Consider the following 20,941-nt stretch of genomic DNA (forward strand, 5'->3'; position numbering starts at 1 on the left):
GTTACCAAACATCATTGAGAAAGGGGAAATTACAAACCTGAAGAGTGGCATGGATTTCGTTGTCCTCGACGTCGACAAGAGCGAAGGAAGGAAAGAATGCAGCGTTAAAGAGAGTAAATGTCTACCCTGCTGGATTCTATTGTACCCAAGCCACTGAGCCAGAAGAAAGCATGTCAATACAACTGCAGTGGGCAATAGAGAACTACTCAAAGAAAAATAATAATGCAACACTTCTATTAGCACAACAATTAAACCAAACACTCCTTTATTTGGTCGTAATGCAACCAAGCTGAAACAAAATCCGCCATTCGTCCTCAGAGTAGCACTGCTGAGTTCAATCACCAACTTCGATGTTTTGCAAAGTACACTCTTACACCAGATGATCAGCTAGACTAAAATGAAATACCAAAAAAGAATGGGGTATATTGCCAGATATGATATATCAAATTCAACATGGTTGAAACAACATTCGCCATTTCTGAGTGCAAACATCAACTCCTACGTTACGTCTGTGCAGAACACTCCTAAAATACGAACTATCCTATTAAACTAAATATGGTAAATACAAAAAATATATATGATAATATTTGGGAATTTCTTATATATTCATTAATCTCCAAAGTGGAGTATATATAGGAGTTACAATTGGTATTACATATGTACTTCACCAATGTGGGACAATAAACTACTATTTGCACTTTAACTAATATATAACTCGCAACACTCCCCCTCAAGTTGGTGCAAAGATGTCACGCATGCCCAACTTGTCAAGCGAGTTGGAAAACACACTATTAGACACAGCCTTAGTAAGAGTATTAGCAAGTTGATCTTCATATCTCACAAACGGAAACATAATAATTCCATCATCCAATTTTTCCTTAATGAAATGTCGATCAATCTCCACATGTTTTATTCGATCATGTTGCATTGGATTATAAGCAATCTCAATAGCAGCCTCGTTATCACAATGAAGTTTCGTAGCACCTTTGGGTTTAAACCCAAGATCTCTCAACAATTTTTTTTTCAACCACAACAACTCACATACACCATGAGACATACCATGAAACTCAGCTTCTGCACTTGACCTAGCCACCACTTTTTGTTTCTTGCTTCTCCAAGTAAGTAAATTACCACTCACAAACGTAAAGTATCCAGATGTAGATCGCCGATCAGTGATAGAACCTGCCCAATCTGCATCTGTATACCCTTCAACATTCAAATGACAATTCTTGGAGAAAACCAGGCTTCTGCTAGGAGCCATCTTAAGTACCTCAAAATACGGGTTACTGCATCCATATGAGCTACACTGGGTGAGTGCATAAACTGACTTACCACACTAACTGCATAAGCAATGTCAGGGCGAGTGTGAGACAAATAAATTAATCTCCCCACAAGCCTCTGATATCGTTCCTTATGAGTAGGAACTTGATATGGAAATAAGCCCAGACAATGGTTCTGCTTAATCGGAGTATCAACAGGTTTGCAATCTAACATACCTGTTTCAGCTAACAAATCAAGAACATATTTCCGTTGAGATAGAAAAATATCATGCTTGGATCGTGCAACCTCGATTCCAAGAAAATACTTCAATTCACCCAATTCTTTCATCTCAAACTCATTAGCTAGGTACTTTTGAAGGCGTTGTATCTCCTTTTGATCATCATCAGTCACTATCATGTCATCAACATAAATAATCAATGCGGTTAGCTTACCTTTTTGTCGCTTTAGAAACAAAGTATGATCTGAATGACTCTGGATATACCCAAACTTCTTCATTGAACTTGTAAACCTCCCAAACCACGCTCTAGGAGATTGTTTCAAATCATGCAAGGCATTTCATAACCTGCATACAACACCTTTTCCAGGAGATGTTCCAATACCAGGTGGGAGATCCATATACACTTCCTCTTTAAGATCACCACGAAGGAAAGCATTCTTAACATCAAACTGCATCAGAGGCCAATCCTGGTTTACTGCTAAGGACAAAAAAACATACACAGTATTAAGTTTGGCAACAAGAGCAAAAGTCTCCTGATAATCCACCCCATAGGTTTGAATATAACCCTTAGCAACTAATCTGGCTTTATACCGATCAATAGAACCATCTGCTTTGTGTTTAATAGTAAACACCCATCTACATCCAACGGCTTTCTTCCCGTTTGGTAAAGGAACCAAATCCCAAGTAGAATTCTTTTCCAAAGCTTCCATCTCAACTTTCATTGCATTAACCCACTTAGGGTCAGACAAAGCATCTTGCAATTTTGTTGGAATTGATACACTAGATAGCTGACATATGTAAGATGCATATGGTTTGGACAAACGATGAGTATACACATAATTGTTGATAGGATATTTGGCTTTGGCATGCATATCAGGCTGACATTGTACTTTAGGTTTTCCACAATTAACTCGTGGAGGCAACTGATAAGTAGAAGAATCATCAGAATTTACCTCATGTATGCCACCATATTGTACCAAACTGTTAGAAGAATCATCACTGGACGAACCATTATCAGGCAACTTGTTAGACATATTGCAGTAGGCAACCGATCATCAGAAGGTAATTCGTTAGATATACTAACAGGCAACTCGCTGGGCACATCTGATCTGTCGTCAGTAGAAATAGTTCCGGGATTAACATGTGACCGATCACTATCTGTAGCCGACTGATCAGTATCACGCAACATAATAGGTTCTATTCCCAACTCTGCCTGTAACACATCATCCATACCATCTCTTTGAATCTGCACTTCACTCCCCCTCTCCCCCTGAAGTGGAGAGTCAGAAGAGGGCTTCACAAAATACAAAACTTCCTCATGGAATGTGACATCCATGGTAATATAAGGTTTTTAAGTCGGAGGATGATAACACTTATAGCCTTTTTTATTGTTAGCATACCTAATAAAGACACGTCGGAGAGCATATGCATCAAGTTTACGCTGCGGATGAGAGTAGACATGCACATACGCAATACACCCAAACACTTTCGGAGGAAGCTTTGATACAAAAACAAGATAAACATGTTTTTGTAGCACATCGAACGGTGTCTGAAAATCAAGAACCCTACTTGGAACACGATTGATCAAATACACAGCAGCCAAAACAGCATGACCCCACAAATGATTAGGAACACATTTATCCAACATCAAGGAGAGAGCAACCTCTATTATTTGACAATTCTTCCGTTCGGACACACCATTTTGTTAGGGTGTAAACGGAGTAGTCGTCTGGTGAATAATACCATGATCACGAAAAAAATATGCCAAAGTTTGATTCACATATTCTCCTTCGTTATCAAACCTGAAGACCTTAACTTTGGTCTAAAACTGAGTAGACACCTTTGTGCAAAATTCTTGAAGAAGTAACGGAACATCACTTTTATTCTTCATCAAGAACACCCAAGTTAACCGAGTACAATCATCAATAAAAGTAACAAACCAACGGAATCCATTAAAAGTAACTTTTGTTGGACCCCACACATCAGAATGTATCAAATCAAATGGCAAAGTAGCTTTAGAATCACTTACGGGAAAGGAAGCACAATGACTCTTAGCCATAACACATGTTTCACACTTGAACTCTGAATCACTACAAGTGCGAAACAAAGAAGGAAATAGATGTTTCATATAATTGAATGGTGGATGTCCCAATCGTCGATGCCACTACCAAATTTGATGTCTATCATCCACTTTAGCACTTAAAACTTGATGATTATTTGAACCTGTTTGTACCATACTTAGGGCCTCCGTATTTAGACCTCGTATAAATACTCGGGGGACTTAAATGTAATTATGTAATAAAGGAATGGGCAAATATGTAATAAGTGAGAAACCCTTATTCTATAAAAGGGACTCCTCACCCTCACAATTAAGGCAAGCCTCCTCACCCCGAGAGACCTCACTCTCACCTCACAAACTCCCTCACATTCAGAGAGCCTCATTCTCACACTACAGAGGCTCTCTCCCTCACAATCGTCTCAGAGAAATACAATAATCAGTGTGGACGTAGCCCAAACATTGGGGTGAACCAAGATACATCTTGTGTTATTTACATTTCTTGCAGATTCACGGTCGGATTTACGTTGTTCCAAGACCCCTCCGGTTTTGTGCATCAACATTTGGCGCCGTCTGTGGGAATCGACACGAAAAGTTATGTCGGTTCTCTCTCAATTTTTCACCTCCGCCGTGAATCTGCAAAAACCCCAAAAAAAACCCCAAATCTCTCTCTCCTCCGCAACCCAGTTTCTCTCTCCTCAATTTTAGCACATTTCAGATAGTGGTGACAGACGCCTTCATTTCCTACTTCTTACCATTCATATCCTCCCCTCCCTATTTTCTCAGTAACCAAACACACCAAAAAAAAACATGGGGCCATACCGATCATGGCCTGTCGTGGCGGTCCTCCTCCTTATGATCTTCACCGTCTCATCGGCCCTCAACATGTCGATCATCTCCTACGACAGCAACAACCACCTCGGAGACAGTAAGTCGTCGGGCAGCTGGAGGATCGACGATGAGGTGATGTCGATATACGAGGGGTGGCTAGCGGAGCACGGAAAGGCATACAACGCTTTTGGAGAGAAGGAAAGAAGTTTCCAGATCTTCAAGGACAACCTTAGGTACATCGACGAACAAAACTCCAAGAACCTCAGCTACAAGCTCGGTCTGAACAGGTTCGCCGATCTGTCGAACGAGGAGTACCGGAACACTTACCTCGGCGCCAAGACCCGCGCGCAGATGAAGCGGGTGTCCAACGGAAACACCAAGAGCGACCGGTACGCGCCACGTGTTTGTGATTCGTTGCCCGACTCCGTTGATTGGAAGAAGGAGGGCGCGGTGAGTCAAGTCAAAGACCAAGGCAGCTGCGGGAGTTGTTGGGCATTCTCAACTATCTCCACTGTGGAAGGTATCAATAAGCTAGTCACCGGCGATCTCATCTCCCTATCTGAGCAGGAGCTGGTAGACTGCGATAGAACGTACAATGAAGGCTGCAATGGAGGTCTTATGGACTATGGCTTCGAGTTCATCATCAACAATGGCGGCATTAATAGCGAAGATGACTATACTTACAAAGGATATGATGCCACATGTGACACCTAAAGATTCTAAAATTGATATTTTCCACGGGTTTCTTGAGCTCCAGTCCGTGCTTGAAGGGTACACCCCGGGAAAGGTCTCGGTTCCGCCGGTGGAGTTGGCACTAAGTTCTACGCCGTTGAAGCTGGATTATGAGGAGATATTGAATGCTTGGTCCGATAAGGGACCATTATACATTGATGGAGAAGATTCCCCACAAACTATACCTGACTTGATGCATCAACATGATCATCAGCTTGTTCAGCTCAATGAGGAAAAGAGAGAAAGCAAAAGCAAGTGAGAGACACACATGTCGACCGAGAAAAAAAAGAAAAACAAAAGTAAAAAAGGAAAAGCATTTATGGGTTGTCTTCCATTTGGAGGATCCAACTGAAAGAAGCTTTCCTATCAATTGTTCTCACTTTCTTCGGATTCCCTTCTACTTATTCTTCTCGACGCAGAGGCAGACTGTAAAGATTAATTAGGTGCACATGCATGACAGCAGCACACAGATAGAAATCAGAAAGCAAAAGCAAGGAATAAACACCCACATTGCAAAAGCAAGAAGTAAACACCCACCAGAATGATGTGATTTACTTTTCTTGTTTTTGAATGATGTAGTTTATTTTTTCTTATCTTTCGGAGACATCTATATAACCCCATCAGAGGTTAATAATAAAAATAAAAATAAAAAAATAAAAAACGACAAGCCCAAAATAATGGGCTGCAATGTTATGTGGAGGGCGAAGGCCCATATGCCCAAAAGAGCCAGGCCCTATGACTTCACAATTATTTGGCACCCTTCCACTATTATCACCAACCAAGTGATCAAAAGTACGCCTAGTACTTCCAAAATTATTCGGCACCCTGCTGCTATTATCACCAACCAGGTGATCAAAAGTACGTCCATTACTTCCAAAATTATTCGACACCCTACTGCTATTATCACCAACCATGTGATCAAAAGTACGCCTAGTACTTCCAAAATTATTCAGCACCCTGCCGCTATTATCACCAACTAGGTGATCAAAAGTATGCCCACTACTTTCAAAATTATTCGGCACCTTGCCGCTATTATCACCAACCAGGTGATCAAAAGTACGTCCAGTACTCCAAAATTATACATGAGCATCACTCATGTCAATCATACATAAGCATTCATAAGCATCACTCATGTCAATCATACATAAACATTCATGACCATCATTCATGTCAACATTTATGAGCATCACTCATGTTAACAGTCATGAGCATCACTCATGTCAACATCCATGAGCATCACTCAGGTCAATCAACATAAACATTCATGAGCATCGCTCATGTCAATCTAGCTTCGAAAACTTCATTTACAGAGCTCTAGCTTCAAAAAGTTTCATTTACAGAGCTCTAGCTTCAAAAGCTTCATTTACAAAAGCTCTAACTTCAAAAGCTTCATTTACAGAGCTCCAGCTTCAAAAGCTTCATTTACAGAGCTCTAGCTTCAAAGCTTCACTTGCAAAGCTTCACCTACAAAGCTTCATTGTAGGGTATAAAAATACTACCTCCGAACAACCGCCACTTTGGCCCATACATGGATTCGATTTGAAGTCTCCAGCCAACAGACTCTATTAACCGAAGACTTGGGGGACTACATTATGTACCATATATTGGGCCTCAACTGGGCCTCATGAAAAATACTTAGGAGACTTAGCCCATTATTTATGTATTGAGGAGCGAACCCTTATTTTATAAAAGGGACTCCCTTACTTTCATTAGAGAGCACCCATTACTTATGTGTTGAGGAGTGAGCCCTTATTTTATAAAAGGAACTACCTCACTTTCATTAGAGAGCACCCATTATTCATGTACTGAGGAGCGAGCCCTTATTTTATAAAAGGGACTCCCTCACCTTCATTAGAGAGAATCGCCGCCTGCTGAGCAACCACCTCGCCGCGAGCATCACTCATAACCCATCACTTATGTATTGAGGAGCGAGCTCTTAGTTTATAAAAGGGACTCCCTCAACATCATTAGAGAGTATCGCCACCTGCTGAGCAACCGACTCGCCGTGAGCATCAACTCTAGCCCATCATTTATGTATTGAGGAGCGAACCCTTATTTTATAAAAGTGACTCCCTCACCTTCAATGCCACAAGCCGAGCCAACCAAGGCAACATAAGCTACAAGCCGAGCAGCCTCACAACATGTGTTACTTCTAGTTGAGCATCATTTCACTTCGAGCACTGCCTCATATCAAGTATCAGTTCAAGACGACATCTAGTTACTTCGGCCCACACATGGACGGAATTTCAAGTCTCCAGTCAAAAGACTCTCTTAACTGAAGACTTGGGGGACTACTGGTTGTACCATACTTAGGGCCTCCGTATTTAGACCTTGTATAAATACTCATGGGACTTAAATGTAATTATGTAATAAAGGAAGGGGCAAATATGTAATAAGTGAGGAGCCCTTATTCTATAAAAGAGACTCCCCACCCTCACAATTAGGGCAAGCCTCCTCACCCCGAGAGACCTCACTCTCACCTCACAAACTCCCTCACATTCAGAGAGCCTCATTCTCACACTACAGAGGCTCTCTTCCTCACAATCTTCTCAGAGAAATACAATACTCAGTGTGGATGTAGCCCAAACATTGGGGTGAACCACGATACATCTTGTGTTGTGTTATTTACATTTCTTGCAGATTCACAGTCGGATTTATGTTGTTCCTAGACCCCTCCGGTTTTGTGCATCAACATAACCAGAAACAACAGTATCATCCATAGTCAAGATGTACAAACCCCCTATTCTTTTACCATGACCAATTATCTTCTGAGTTTGCATATCTTGAAAATAACAATACGTAGGGTAGAAATGAGCAGAACAATATAAGATATCAAGAAGTTTTCTTACCGACAAAAGATTGCACTTAACATCAGGAACAAGTAAAGCACGGATCAGTTATAAGGTCGGACCAGTGATAAGCATGGACAAGTAAAGCCTTCACCCTTCACAGGGGAATGTGCTCTATTTGCACTAGTAATACGGATCACGAACATAGTCACATAACTCATCAAACACTCTAGGGTCACTAGTCACATGATCAGTGGCCCCAGTATCAATTATCCATTTATTTGTTCCACCAAGATGCATAACAACACTATGATTATATTGAGCCATTGAACAAAATCACAAACAATAAAGGCACAAAAGATATGTAGCGGAATGAAAAGATTTACCAGAACACTATAGCAGACTGTTCATGGCACTGTAGCAGAGACTATTCATGACTATAGCAATCACTGTTTACGACACTGTAGAGGACCACTATTCACAAAGCAGACCACTGTTCACACACTGTACTGTAACGCGACACTATTCACTTTTTTTTTGTTTTTTTTATGAAGGAAATCACAAAAAAAATGTGAGCACAAAATTAAAGCACACAGGTCACCAAGAGCAAACTGCTCTGATACCATATTAAATTAAACATGGTAAATACCAAAAATATATATGACAATATTTGAGAATTTCTTATATATTCATTAATCTCCAAAGTGGAGTATAAATAGGAGTTACAATTGGTATTACATATGTACTTCACTAATGTGGGACAATAAACTACTATTTACACTTTAACTAATATATAACTCGCAACATATCCTACACCAGAAGACCGGCCATGTATAAAGGGGACTGAAAATAGCAAAACAGATGTGAATTATAACGATCACGAGTTGAGACCCAGTCTAAAAACTAACAAATGAACTAATATTTTGTTATCCCTGCATTTCCAAAGAAGCAAGAAATTATGAGTTGAAAAAAAGTCCTACGTGTTTGCACCTAAATTGTACCCAATTTTACTCATTTGGGCTATTTGGGCTAAATATGGCATTTGGATGATGATTGTGCAAAGAAGCTAACTTGAAAAGATATTTAGCTGCAAATAGGGTAGTTTTGACATTATAATATTGTTTTTCCCTTTTGTTTGGGTGGTGGAGGGTTGCCAAGAGCTTTCTTTAATCAAAACAATTGCATGCTTTCAAGTGGATTGGAAGGCACACAGACATTCCTGCAAAGGACATGTGAAAGAAGCCAACTTGTTTCTTTTAATTATTATTTTATTGCAAGTGGTGGAGACATGTGCTAGAAACATGTGGTGGAAATGCAAGTTGCCATTTTTAAATATTATTCCACATGCAAGCTGGCAAATGGAATGCATTCAGGCTAGATTGGTGTTCTCAGCAGGGGGCTCTCTCATATCTCTATATAAAGAAGCAGAGGCACAAGGATTATGGAAAATCAACCAATCAAACAAACAAGCATACAAACTCTACTCTCAAGCCAGTTCGTACCTTCCAAAACCTTTTTAGCAATAGTTCCCTTAGAAAGTCATCTTTTGTTCGGTGTAAAAGCTCTACTACCTTCTATAGATGTTGTAGTATCGATTCCCTCATATAAACTTATTTACCACTTATCCTTCTCAACACACAAACCTCTGTAAGAGAAGAAATTGCAAGACGTTCACCCTTGCCCGACAAGGTGAAATCTTGCCTAACTCTTTTTGTTTTATCTTTCAATTAGTAGATCTGCTATTATGATGTACTCTCCAGTATATATTCAAGTCATTTACAATCATTTGATGATCAAAGGTTCCATTGGCACTCAGATCTAGTTCATTTAGTAGTTTTATTGCTATAAAAGATTGAACAGGAACTAGACCGATGACTTAGTCAAATATGGACTTCTAGCCTTTAAAGCATAAAAGATAATAATAAAAGTCCTTGATCTCAAGGCATAGAAAAGAACTTAATGTAGACTTAACCCATTTACGAAAATCCTTAGATAATAAGAAGTCAGAATAACTTGGGGCTCAAGTAATCAACTTAAACACACTTGTTCTATATCTGCCATACTGAGATGGCAATGGCACGCATAAGCACTTAATTAGTTTTGATTGCGAGCCTCAAGGCTTATACATAAGGCCTACACCTAAGGCCTACAAACGCACCTTTCAGAACTAACTATGTCCTTCTTTTGCAGCCTTTCAACAAGAAGGAACCCGATAACCAACCAAAGTGCCAACTCCTCAAGGAGCTGTGTGCTCGAGTCAAGGGCTTTCTCCAGGGAAATTCCTGCCCGAACATAGTTCTGGCATGTCCAGTGGAACCCTTATGTGGAGCAAGATCATGAACAATCCTTATGTTCATGGTTTTTCTCAACATACTTTTCTGGAGTATGAAGAGGATGATAGTGTTGAAGAAAATCTGATGGCTATAACGAAAATCACATGGAGCCAACCTATGAGTTGCCAACTTATGGGTACATGGCTGGAAAGTACTCAAGTCTCATGGTATATGATTGTCGGCCAACTAATGGCTATCAACTAAAGAATAATAATCTTGAAGATTGACCAACTTATGGCTATGATGAAAGTTATTAATCTTTTGATGACAATCACATTCATGAATACTATGATAGGCCAACAAATGGCTTTAAGTATCAAAATGCTTCCAATGAGTACATAGAGCCAATATATGAGATGCCAACTAATGATCATTTGGATGAAAAGCTCTACAATGAGAATGTGGGCAAATTAAAGAAGGTATCCAAACTCCATGTGGCAAGCATCGACTATGGTGAAGAGGAGACCAAGTGTTTTAAAAGGATGAAGGAAAGATATATAACTTTTAGAGAAACCATGAGAAATTTGATAGATCAAATGTGTCAAATCCCCTCTACAAAACAAGCTCACCCTACTTCAACCAAGGAATAACAAATCATACACATTGATGAAGGCCAAACAATGGCCCCACCCAATGAAAAATCCAAGAAAATGGATATGGTTGTAGGAGACCAAGTCGACATATCGAAACTGATAACGGCTAAGATGAAGCTTATGGCTATTATAGGCCAAACACCTACGCTCGGGGGGCTTGAACCCACACCTCATGTGGAGCTCAAAGAAGAAAAAAAATAGTTCCACACTCTTCTCTGCCAACACAAGCATGCCATCCATGCCGAGATCTCAAGGGGGCAAAGCTTGGAGTGAAACATGAATGGCCTCCTCCTATAGTTCCCAAGCTACATGGTATGACCAGTTTTAATGATGGATATGATTTCTCTGCACTCAATTTTAAAAAGAGAAAAAGATTGGAGTGTTAAGAGAAAAGTAAACATCTGGACAATCAAGAGAAAAGTAAAAGATTGTTTTCCCTTTTGCCCAAAGTGAGTTTCCTGCATCTTTCTTTTCCTTGTTTTTTCTCCTTTCTCTTTTTTCTTTTCTCTCTTCTTTCTTTATTCTTTATTCTTTTTTCTTTTTCTCTCTCTTCTAGCCTTTTTGCCCGAATGGGCATTTCCTTGCTTTTTGAAGTCAAAAAAGCAACTCAAAAAAAAATAAAAATTAAAAAATTAAAAGAGAAAAATCTGGGTTGCTTTTTCTAGTTGCCCGAAAGGCTGTTTGTGTTAAGTGCCCAACTGGGCTTTTCAGTTTGCTTCTTTTCTTTTTTATGTTTTTGTTCTTTTTCTTCCTCTCTCTCTCTCCCCTTTCTCTCTCCATCTTTCTTCCTTTTCCCCTCTGTTTTGCTTTATTTGTTACTTGGGCTTTGGGCATATGTTGTGTTGCCTGAATGGGCTGTGTAAAAATAAAATAAAATAATAGAAAATACAAAAATCTGAGCAGTCGCCCAAAGGTCTTTTTCCTTTCTTCCAAAAATCTGAGCAGTCGCCCAAAAAGGGCTTTTTTTTCTTTCCCTTTTTCCTGGGGCTTTTTTAATCTCTTGATAAGTTCTTTTTGGGCTTAAACTATCGCATTCATACTAACATTCATAGTACATAGTGAAGGTATTTGTATGGATGGATGTATTTGTATTATGAATGAATATGTACATTTGAATAGTTTTTTTTTTTTTTTTGTGCTTGGTGCTAAGGGCATTTACATTTTGAATTAGTATTTGAAAGGGATTTGTTTTATGGAGTTTTTCAATCTAGGTCCAAAAACATAGGTAGTTTTTGAACTAAGTCCAATTATGCAATTACATATTTTTATACCATTTTTGCCCTTTTAGATAAAAATATTTAAATTCTTTAATTTTTGTATCATTTATTCAGTTTTTTATTTTCAATATTTAAATACTCAAACTAAAATATTATCTAGTAACCACCTAATGATGTTTACCTACAAAACCGATATAATTAAGTAACTACCTATTGTATAGGAAGAAAAATACTTTATACCAATAAAATAGATGTAATCTACTTGAAAAACAAAAATAAACTACCTATTGTATAGGAAGAAAAATGCTTTATACCTACAAAATAGATATAATCTACCAACAAAATAAAAATAAACTACCTATTGTATAGGAAGAAAAATGTTGAAGCTCCATGGCAGAACATTAGAATAGAAATATGATATAATATACCTCCATTAAAGGAACAAATACTAAACAAAAAAAAGGAACAAATACTAAGTTTCAGTTTACCTTACGCACAAAAATATAATAGAGCAAATATAAATGCATGATATTGTATTATTGCTTGCAATTGATGATGTATTGCCAAACGAATATGTAAAAAAATTGTGAAAGCTATGTTAAAACTGAAATTGTCATGAAGGATTTTGGAGGGAGGAACACAAAATATCACCCATGAAAGATGAGAGAAGAAAGAGGATAATTGATTCCATAATCTAACAAAAGGAATTGTTTAGAAGAAGGAAAAAAAAAAGGATGAAATGGACTGGGGTTGAGATTTTATTGCTATAACTAATCCTATAATTAAGCGATTAGTTAAACCTCAAATAATCATATAATTAAGAAATTTTGAATATTTACTACAATTTATAAGTCTAAGGGATAAATATGGTACAAATTATAAATAAGCTTACGTGGTGTTTGCACCATACTTGACCAATCCCGAAACTACTGAGCATCAGTCAATGTTATACCGTCAAGGACCCAGAAGAGTTTCCCTCCAACCAAGAGGCCAATCACAGTGCGACACGTGTCGACATCAGAAGCCAATCACAGCGCGACACGTGTCAACATCAGAAGCCAATCACAACACGACACGTGTTAATGTCAGAATGAAACTAGAAACTCTCTTCTATAAATAGAGATCATTCTCTCATAATATTTCCTAATGTCATTTGTACTAAATCATTCACTAGTACTCACTAAAGGAGAGCTTGAACCTATGTACTTGTGTAAACCCTTCACAATTAATGAGAACTCCTATACTCTCTGGACGTAGCCAATTTGGGTGAACCACTTACATCTTATGTTTGCTTCCCTGTCTCTATCCATTTACATACTTATTCACACTAGTGACCGGAGCAATCTAGCGAAGGTCACAAACTTAACATTTTCTGTTGTACCAAAGTCCTCACTGATTTTATGCATCAACATTTGGCGACGTCTGTGGGAATGACATTTATTCTCACTATCTTCAGCTTTGTCAAGCTGGTTTCCACCATTCATACACTCTCTTTTGACCAGGCATCCCTCTCCAACATGGGGAGGGAAGGAAGCCACAACACACAGAATGACACCCCTCTTGCACCTAGTGCGAAGCAACGAAAGAAAGAAGGAAAGAGGTTTGCTCTTCAAGTTAAAGTCAATGAGCTAGAAGCTCAGAACAACAAGATAGCAATGAAGAATGAGATCCTTCAGAAGCAGTATAAGAAGCTCTTTGAGACGCTCCACAAAACTAGGCGTACTCAAACACGCGAGCTCGTTGCCCCTATGGACATCAACCATCATCTGGGTGCCCTCCAACATGGAGGGTCACCTTCCTTCGACATAGGTATCCCTGATGAAGAGCGATCTAATCATCAAAACATTGATCAATATGAGACTTCTCTCAACCCAGCTGCTTCGACCCGAAGCAAGAAAAGTGGAAGAAGACACCTCCTTACAGAAGGGTTGGAATGATCGAAAGCCGTTTATCGTGACTGCCGAGACTTCCTAAAGCAACGTCGAGAGAATCCCCTCCACATATGCTCGAAGATCAATGATCCAAGGGTTTCTGAAAGACTCGGTCCTTTCCCACGACCCAAGCCAGTTGCCAATCTAGGGAAGGAAAGACAGGTCCCATAGGAACATGAAGGTACAGGGGACTCTAAGGTATTCCGACAGATTCGCCCTAGAAGTCAGTACGGCGAGTCCAAGGAAAAATCACACACCCTTGCTCAAACTTTCCTACTTCCAAGAGGCGATAGAGACTTACGAAAGAAAATCCTAGTGGTACATGACTCCACTCATGACCCTCTTGTCCCACGGCTCCTTGAGGAAGTAAACAAGTTGAAGGCCGAATGTCAGGCTGAGATACCTGACTGGAACCAACCCAGGCCTGGCCCTCTCATAAGAAGGATCCTCAACACCCCGTTCAAGCAAAGACAAAATAAAAGCTTGGTTTACAACTCTATACTGGAAATGAGAACCCAATTGAACACCTTAACCTCTTTGAGTCCACCATGGCATATCGGATGCACACCGATGAAGAGCTATCTTCTCTTCCCCTCCACTCTCACTGGCGGAGCTCTAAACTGGTATTACCGTCTTCCACCTGAGACAGTAGACTCATTTGAGGAACTGAGGAAACTGTTTGTCTCTCAACACATCTTCCAGACCGATCGTTTGCATTCTGCAGATGACTTGTAAACTATTTTCCAAAAGCTGGACGAGTCACTACGAAAGTATGCCGGTCGTTTCAGCCATGAGTATTCTCGCTGTGCTGAGGCAGATGAAAAGACCGCCCTCAAAGCCTTCACGGCCTACGTGATTGTTTCTTCAAGTACATGATCAATGCCAACACTTGGAAGACTTACTCTGAAATGATGGCACAAGCTTACAACCATGCCTTTGCCGAGGCAAGGACATATCAAGGGAAACCCCCCGCAGCCACCCCTTATCAGTAAGTAAGGAGTGGAAGCTAGATCCAACCAAATGAGAAGACCTCGACCTTCCAAACGGCAGCGGTGCCTCCCTCTGCCTTACTTAATACTTTGCCAAGTCAACAAACATATCAATCTCAGGGCAAAAGGAAAGATTTTCATTCTCACCAGTCTCATTTTAGTAAAAGGAGTAAGGGACACTACCGCGATAACCAAGGGTATCGCCATGATAATCATCGACCTTAGGCAGTCAACACAGTGGGTCAAGCATGTGTCAGGACAGTCCCTACCCCAAGGTATGAGGGATACACACCTTTAAACGCCACATGCGTGGCCATTTACCCCAGCATAGCACACCTGATACCAAAGCCAAAGTCGAGGCACCCTGATTACAAGCCCACAAAGAATACGGGCACATTTTGCTGCTACCATGAGCATAACGGCCATGACGGCGAGAAGTGTATCACCCTTCGTGATCATATTGAAGCTTTGGCACGTGAAGGAAAAATTGATCAATTCCTCCTTCACCCTCCAAAGGGTAACCGTAACCAACGCTAAGTGAATGTGATATATTCCATAAGTGATGGCACACCCATATCTAAATCTTCCAACAAGGCTATGAAAAATAGTGAACGAGCTTTAAGGTCTGGCCACCATGTGTTTCACGTGGAAGACATCAGGGGAGGTAAGTATCAAAAGCCTAACCGGGATCCAATATGTTTCTACCCTGAGAAAAAAAAAAAGATATCATCTACCCTCACAACGACCCACTGATTGTGGAAGCTCACATAGCCAACTTTGAAGTACGACAAATCCAGGTAGACACGGGGGCTTCGGTCAATATCATGTTTGCTAAAGCTATCAGGGCACTTAATGTAGCTAAACACTTGCTCGATCGCTCGATTTCCCCTCTGATAAGCTTCTCCGGTGATATCGTGCAACCTTTGGGGAGTATACACTTACCTTTCACCAATGTCATCTTCGGACGCACAGGCATCAATGATCTCAAGGCCATGGTATCCACACATATGTTATTGATGAAATTTCCAACCCCTTATGGCAATAGTTACATCAGAGGAGATCAACTTAGTGCACAATCATGCTACAACACTTCGGTCAAACAAAAACAACTACATATTCCCAAGGAAACCTTTTCTATACATGACCAAGTCATAAAGACTAGCCCAGACGAAGCCAACTTGGATCTTCACGGTGGCAACAGTCAACCCGACGATCCTCGAGATGACTCTTTCACCCAGCAAGCACAACCCGCTGAAGGTTTGAGAAGGTCTCTATCTCAAAAGATTATCCAGATCGCATGGTGAAGATTGGCACCACCTTGTCACCAACCATTCGGTTGGCATTGATCTCCTTTTTGCAAGAGAACACTGAGGTCTTCGCCTGGTCATACGAAGACATGCCAGGCATCTCTCCCGACATCATCTGTCATCGCTTAAGTATTAACCCCAAGACCAAGCCAGTGAGACAGAAGCAAAGATCTTATGACGCTGAACGATACGAGGCAATGAAGGCAGAAGTTGAAAAACTCAAAGGCATAGGATTCATCCACGAAGTCAATTATCCAATGTGGGTAGCAAATGTTGTCTTTGTCCTTGTTAAGAAGAATCCGACCAAGGAAAGTCTTCTGCTCCAAAAGGTCTTATGGAGAATGTGTGTCAATTACACCGACCTAAACAAAGGATGCCTGAAGGATAGTTTTCCTCCTCCTCTCATAGACAGACTTAAAGACTTTACGGCAGGGTGTGAACTTCTGAGCTTCATGGATGCTTACTCAGGATACAACCAAATCCTCATGAACCCTTCGGACCAAGAACACACAGCCTTCACTACTGACAGGGGACTATATTGCTATAAAGTTATGCCCTTCGGCCTAAAGAATGCAGGAGCAACTTATCAAAGACGGGTCAATTCAATGTTCGCCAAATAGATTGGGAAGAGCATGGAAGTTTACGTTGATGACATGCTAGTCAAGAGCAAACATGCTGACCAACACATCACCAACCTGTTTGAAACTTTCACCATTCTGAAGAGGTATCAAATGAGGTTGAACCCTAACAAATGTGCCTTCGGCGTAGGCTCTGGCAAATTCTTAGGCTTCATGATAAGCCAACGAGGCATTGAGGCTAATCCCGAGAAGATCAAAGCAATCATCGACATGAAGGAACCAATAACTTCAAAAGACATCCAGAGCCTTACTAGCAAAGTGGCAGCCTTAACTAGGTTCATCTCTAAGGCCACAGACATATGTGTTCCTTTCTTCAAAGCACTTAAAGAAAGTAAGAAGTACATTACACGGACTGATGAATGTGCTGAAGCATTCAAGAAACTCAAAGATTAAATGAGTAAAGCCCCTCTACTCTCCAAACCTGAGGTTGGTGACACTCTCATTATCTATCTGTCGTTATCGGCTTCAGCAATAAGTTCCGTTCTCATTCGAAATGATGGTAATGTCGAACGGCATGTCTACTACGCTAGCAAGGCCTTACAAGATGCAAAGACATGATACTCCAACATTGAGAAATTGGCTTTAGCATTGGTCATGTCTGCTCAAAAACTTCGCCCTTACTTCTAAGCACACTCCATTATCGTATTTACCAATCATCCTCTTCGACAGATATTCCAAAGCCCTGACACTTCCGGGTGAATGATCAAATGGGCGATAACATTGGGTGAGTTTGACATCTCCTACCAACCAAAGCCAGCTAAGAAGGGCCAAGCAGTGGCAGACTTCATTGCCGACTTCACATATCCTGTTGACATTGTTTCTACACCTAAAGAAGTGGTTTCATTACCCTCGGAAGCTCAGAAAATAAAACCAACAGCCCCAGTATGGAGTCTATATGTTGATTACTCGTCCAACCAACTGGGTTGTGGAGCAGGACTAGTCCTTACGTCCCCTGACAAAGTGGCGATAGAGTATGCTCTTCATTTCAAATTCAAGGCGTCGAACAATGAGGCCGAATATGAAGCCCTCCTAGCAGGCTTACGTTTGGCCAAACACCTTGGGGTTAAACGAATTGATATCTTTAGTGACTCCCAATTGGTGGTTAACTAGGTCACCAACAACTTTGATGCTAAAGATAGCTCCATGGCAGCATATCTAGCACAAACACAATTGTTGCTTCAGCACTTCCACTACCAGAGCACCCAAATTCATCGAGCAGCAAACAGTCATGCAGATGATTTGGCTCGCCTCACCTCAGCGGTGGAAGACAAGATTGGGAGATAAATTCAGATCGAATTGGTAGCAACACCAAGCACCATGGCTGTGGAAGTGTACAACTTACAACAGGGGGATAGTTGGATTACCCCGATTTATAGATTCCTTGCTCATGGCACCTTTCAAAATGACAAAGTCCAAGCTAAGCAGATTCGATACAAGGCTACCCGTTACTTGATCATTAATAACCAACTCTACAAATGGGGTTTTAACCTACCATACCAAAGATGCATTACGCCCGCAGAGGTGGAAACTATCCTTCGGGAAATACATGAAGGAGTCTATGGAGATCATGCTAGATCTCGATCCCTAGCACACAAGGCTTTTCGTCAAGGATATTACTGGCCAACACTCCACCAAGATGTCATTAGAATATCGCGCTCATGTGATAAGTGTCAACGCTACGCAACTATTCCTCACTCCCTTCCCGAGCCGCTGACTTTTATGATCAGCCCTTGGCCCTTCGCCCAATGGGGACTTGGTTTGATCGGCCCAATGCCTGCAGGGAAGGGCAAGGTCCGCTATGCAATCGTTGCAGTTGACTACTTCACAAAGCGGGCCGAAGTAGAACCCTTGGCAACCATTACTGAGGTAAAAATAAAAGACTTCGTATGGAAGAACATCCTTTGCAGATTCAGCATTCCTAATGCGATAGTCACTGACAACGGGCGACAGTTTGACAATTATAAGTTCAGGATGTTCTGCTCTAAGTTTAACATCAACTTATATTTTGCCTCCCCAGCTCATCCCCAGTCTAATAAACAAGTTGAAGCCATCAACAAAATAATCAAGCGAACTTTAAAAACCAGCTTGGACAAGGCTAAAGGTTGTTGGCCAGAATTTGTACCCCAAGTTCTTTGGTCATATCGCACTTCATATCGGACATCAACTGGAGAAACCCCATTCTCACTTTCCTTTAGTACAGAGGCAGTTGTCCCAATTGAGCTTGAGCAAGCAACGTTTCGAGTCCATAACTACGTGCAAAGGGAAAATGACAAACAACTTACCCTCAACTTAGATCTAGTCAAGGAACACAGAAACCAGGCTCACTTGAGGAATGTCGCCTACAAGCAGCGCATTTCCAACTACTATGACTCAAGGGTCAAACCTCGTTCTTTCAAAGTGAGAGACTAGGTATTGAAAAAAAGATTACTCTGCGACAGAGCCCCGAGTGAAGGAACACTTAGTCCAAACTGGGATGGACCATTTGAAGTTGTTGGCATCAGTCGCCCTGGCTCCTACAAGCTTAAAAGCTCCATGGCAAGACCCTTGACCATCCATGGAACGCTAATCACTTGAAGTACTATTACAAGTAAACTCACATTGTACAAGTATTAAGCTTCAACCGTTCGGCATCCTATGTAATGAAAGACTATTTGGCATGAATTCAATAAAGATGTGATTTAGACAACTAGGTCCTAATCCTCTTACATTCCTAGCAATGAAACACTCGGGTTTAAAACTTCAACATGAAACAAAGTCTAAGTATATGTCAACAAGACTATATAAATAAACGAACAGCTTCACAGTATATTCGTTCAATCATACATTCCAACACATTCATATATAAGCCAACTGTGCTTTGAAAGGGTTCAACATACTTTGTGTCATTCGACACTTGCTAGAATGTGCTTAGACACATTGCCCTTATTCTCACCTACCAGGTGATGAAATGTGAACAAGGAACTCATCTTCATGCCACCAACCAGGTGATGAAATGTACAACCCGTACTCTCCTTCATGCCACCAACCAGGTGATGAAATGTACAACCCGTACTCTAATATCATTTGGCAACTTGTCACTCATGCCACCAACCAGGTGAAAAATGAACTCATCTTCATGCCACCAACCAGGTGATGAAATGTACAACTCGTACTCTAATATCATTTGGCAACTTGCCATTCATGCCACCAACTAGGTGATGAAATGTGATGAAAGGTGATGAAGGAACTCACCTTCGTACCACTAACCAAGTGATGAAAGCAACTCACCATTCATTCCACCTACTAGAAGACGAGTGGTACAACTTGTACATGTGAACTCCTAGCATTCACAAATAATTAAAAACCCTCAAGCTTGACAACTCAACTAGGGAAGCACTAATGCCCAACAAGAGTTATAGTCACCAACAAAGTCTTATGGCAAGCCAACAGCAACTTCAGTACATGGCATACGAAGATCAAGCTATTCAACCCTCTTGCATCTACTTCAGACATTTCCCCTCTGTAACAATGCAAACACTAAAACTCATAAAAAGCTTCACACACTCTTGATCAAGACAGTGTGAAGCAAAACCAATTTATGGTGCCAACAAAAGCTTCATCAAAGGAGTTCAACCACAATTCTCAAAAGCTTCACACACTCTTGATCAAGACAGTGTGAAGAAAAATCAATTTATTGTGCCAACAAGAGCTTCATCAATGGAGGGCAACCACAATTCTCAAAAGCTTCACACACTCTTGATCAAGACAGTGTGAAGCAAAACCAATTTATGGTGCCAACAAAAGCTTCATCAAATGAGTTCAACCATAATTCTCAAAAGCTTCACACACTCTTGATCAAGACAGTGTGAAGCAAAACCAATTTATGGTGCTAACAAAAGCTTCATCAATGGAGGGTAACTACAATTCTCAAACCTTCGAAACAAATTCAAGATTGTTCAAAGTAAATTCAATTTATATGGTTCATTCAAACCTTCGACTACTACAAAATGTGGCTTACATCACAATCTCTTGCTCAACAGTGTGGAAG

The 20,941-nt window shown here is 40.6% G+C and overlaps 1 protein-coding gene across 1 annotated transcript; it reads left to right on the forward strand.

Moving 5' to 3' along the window:
• Positions 1–4,349: 4,349 nt before the first annotated feature.
• On the forward strand, positions 4,350–5,099 carry LOC126615252 (probable cysteine protease RD21B). The gene has a single exon (XM_050283061.1). The coding sequence runs from the start codon at positions 4,365–4,367 to the stop codon at positions 5,097–5,099; it is 735 nt and encodes a 244-aa protein (XP_050139018.1). The 5' UTR covers positions 4,350–4,364.
• The last annotated feature ends 15,842 nt before the right edge of the window (positions 5,100–20,941 follow it).

This window comes from Malus sylvestris, chromosome 3, assembly GCF_916048215.2.
Source record: "Malus sylvestris chromosome 3, drMalSylv7.2, whole genome shotgun sequence".
In the NCBI taxonomy this organism is placed as follows: Eukaryota; Viridiplantae; Streptophyta; class Magnoliopsida; order Rosales; family Rosaceae; genus Malus; species Malus sylvestris.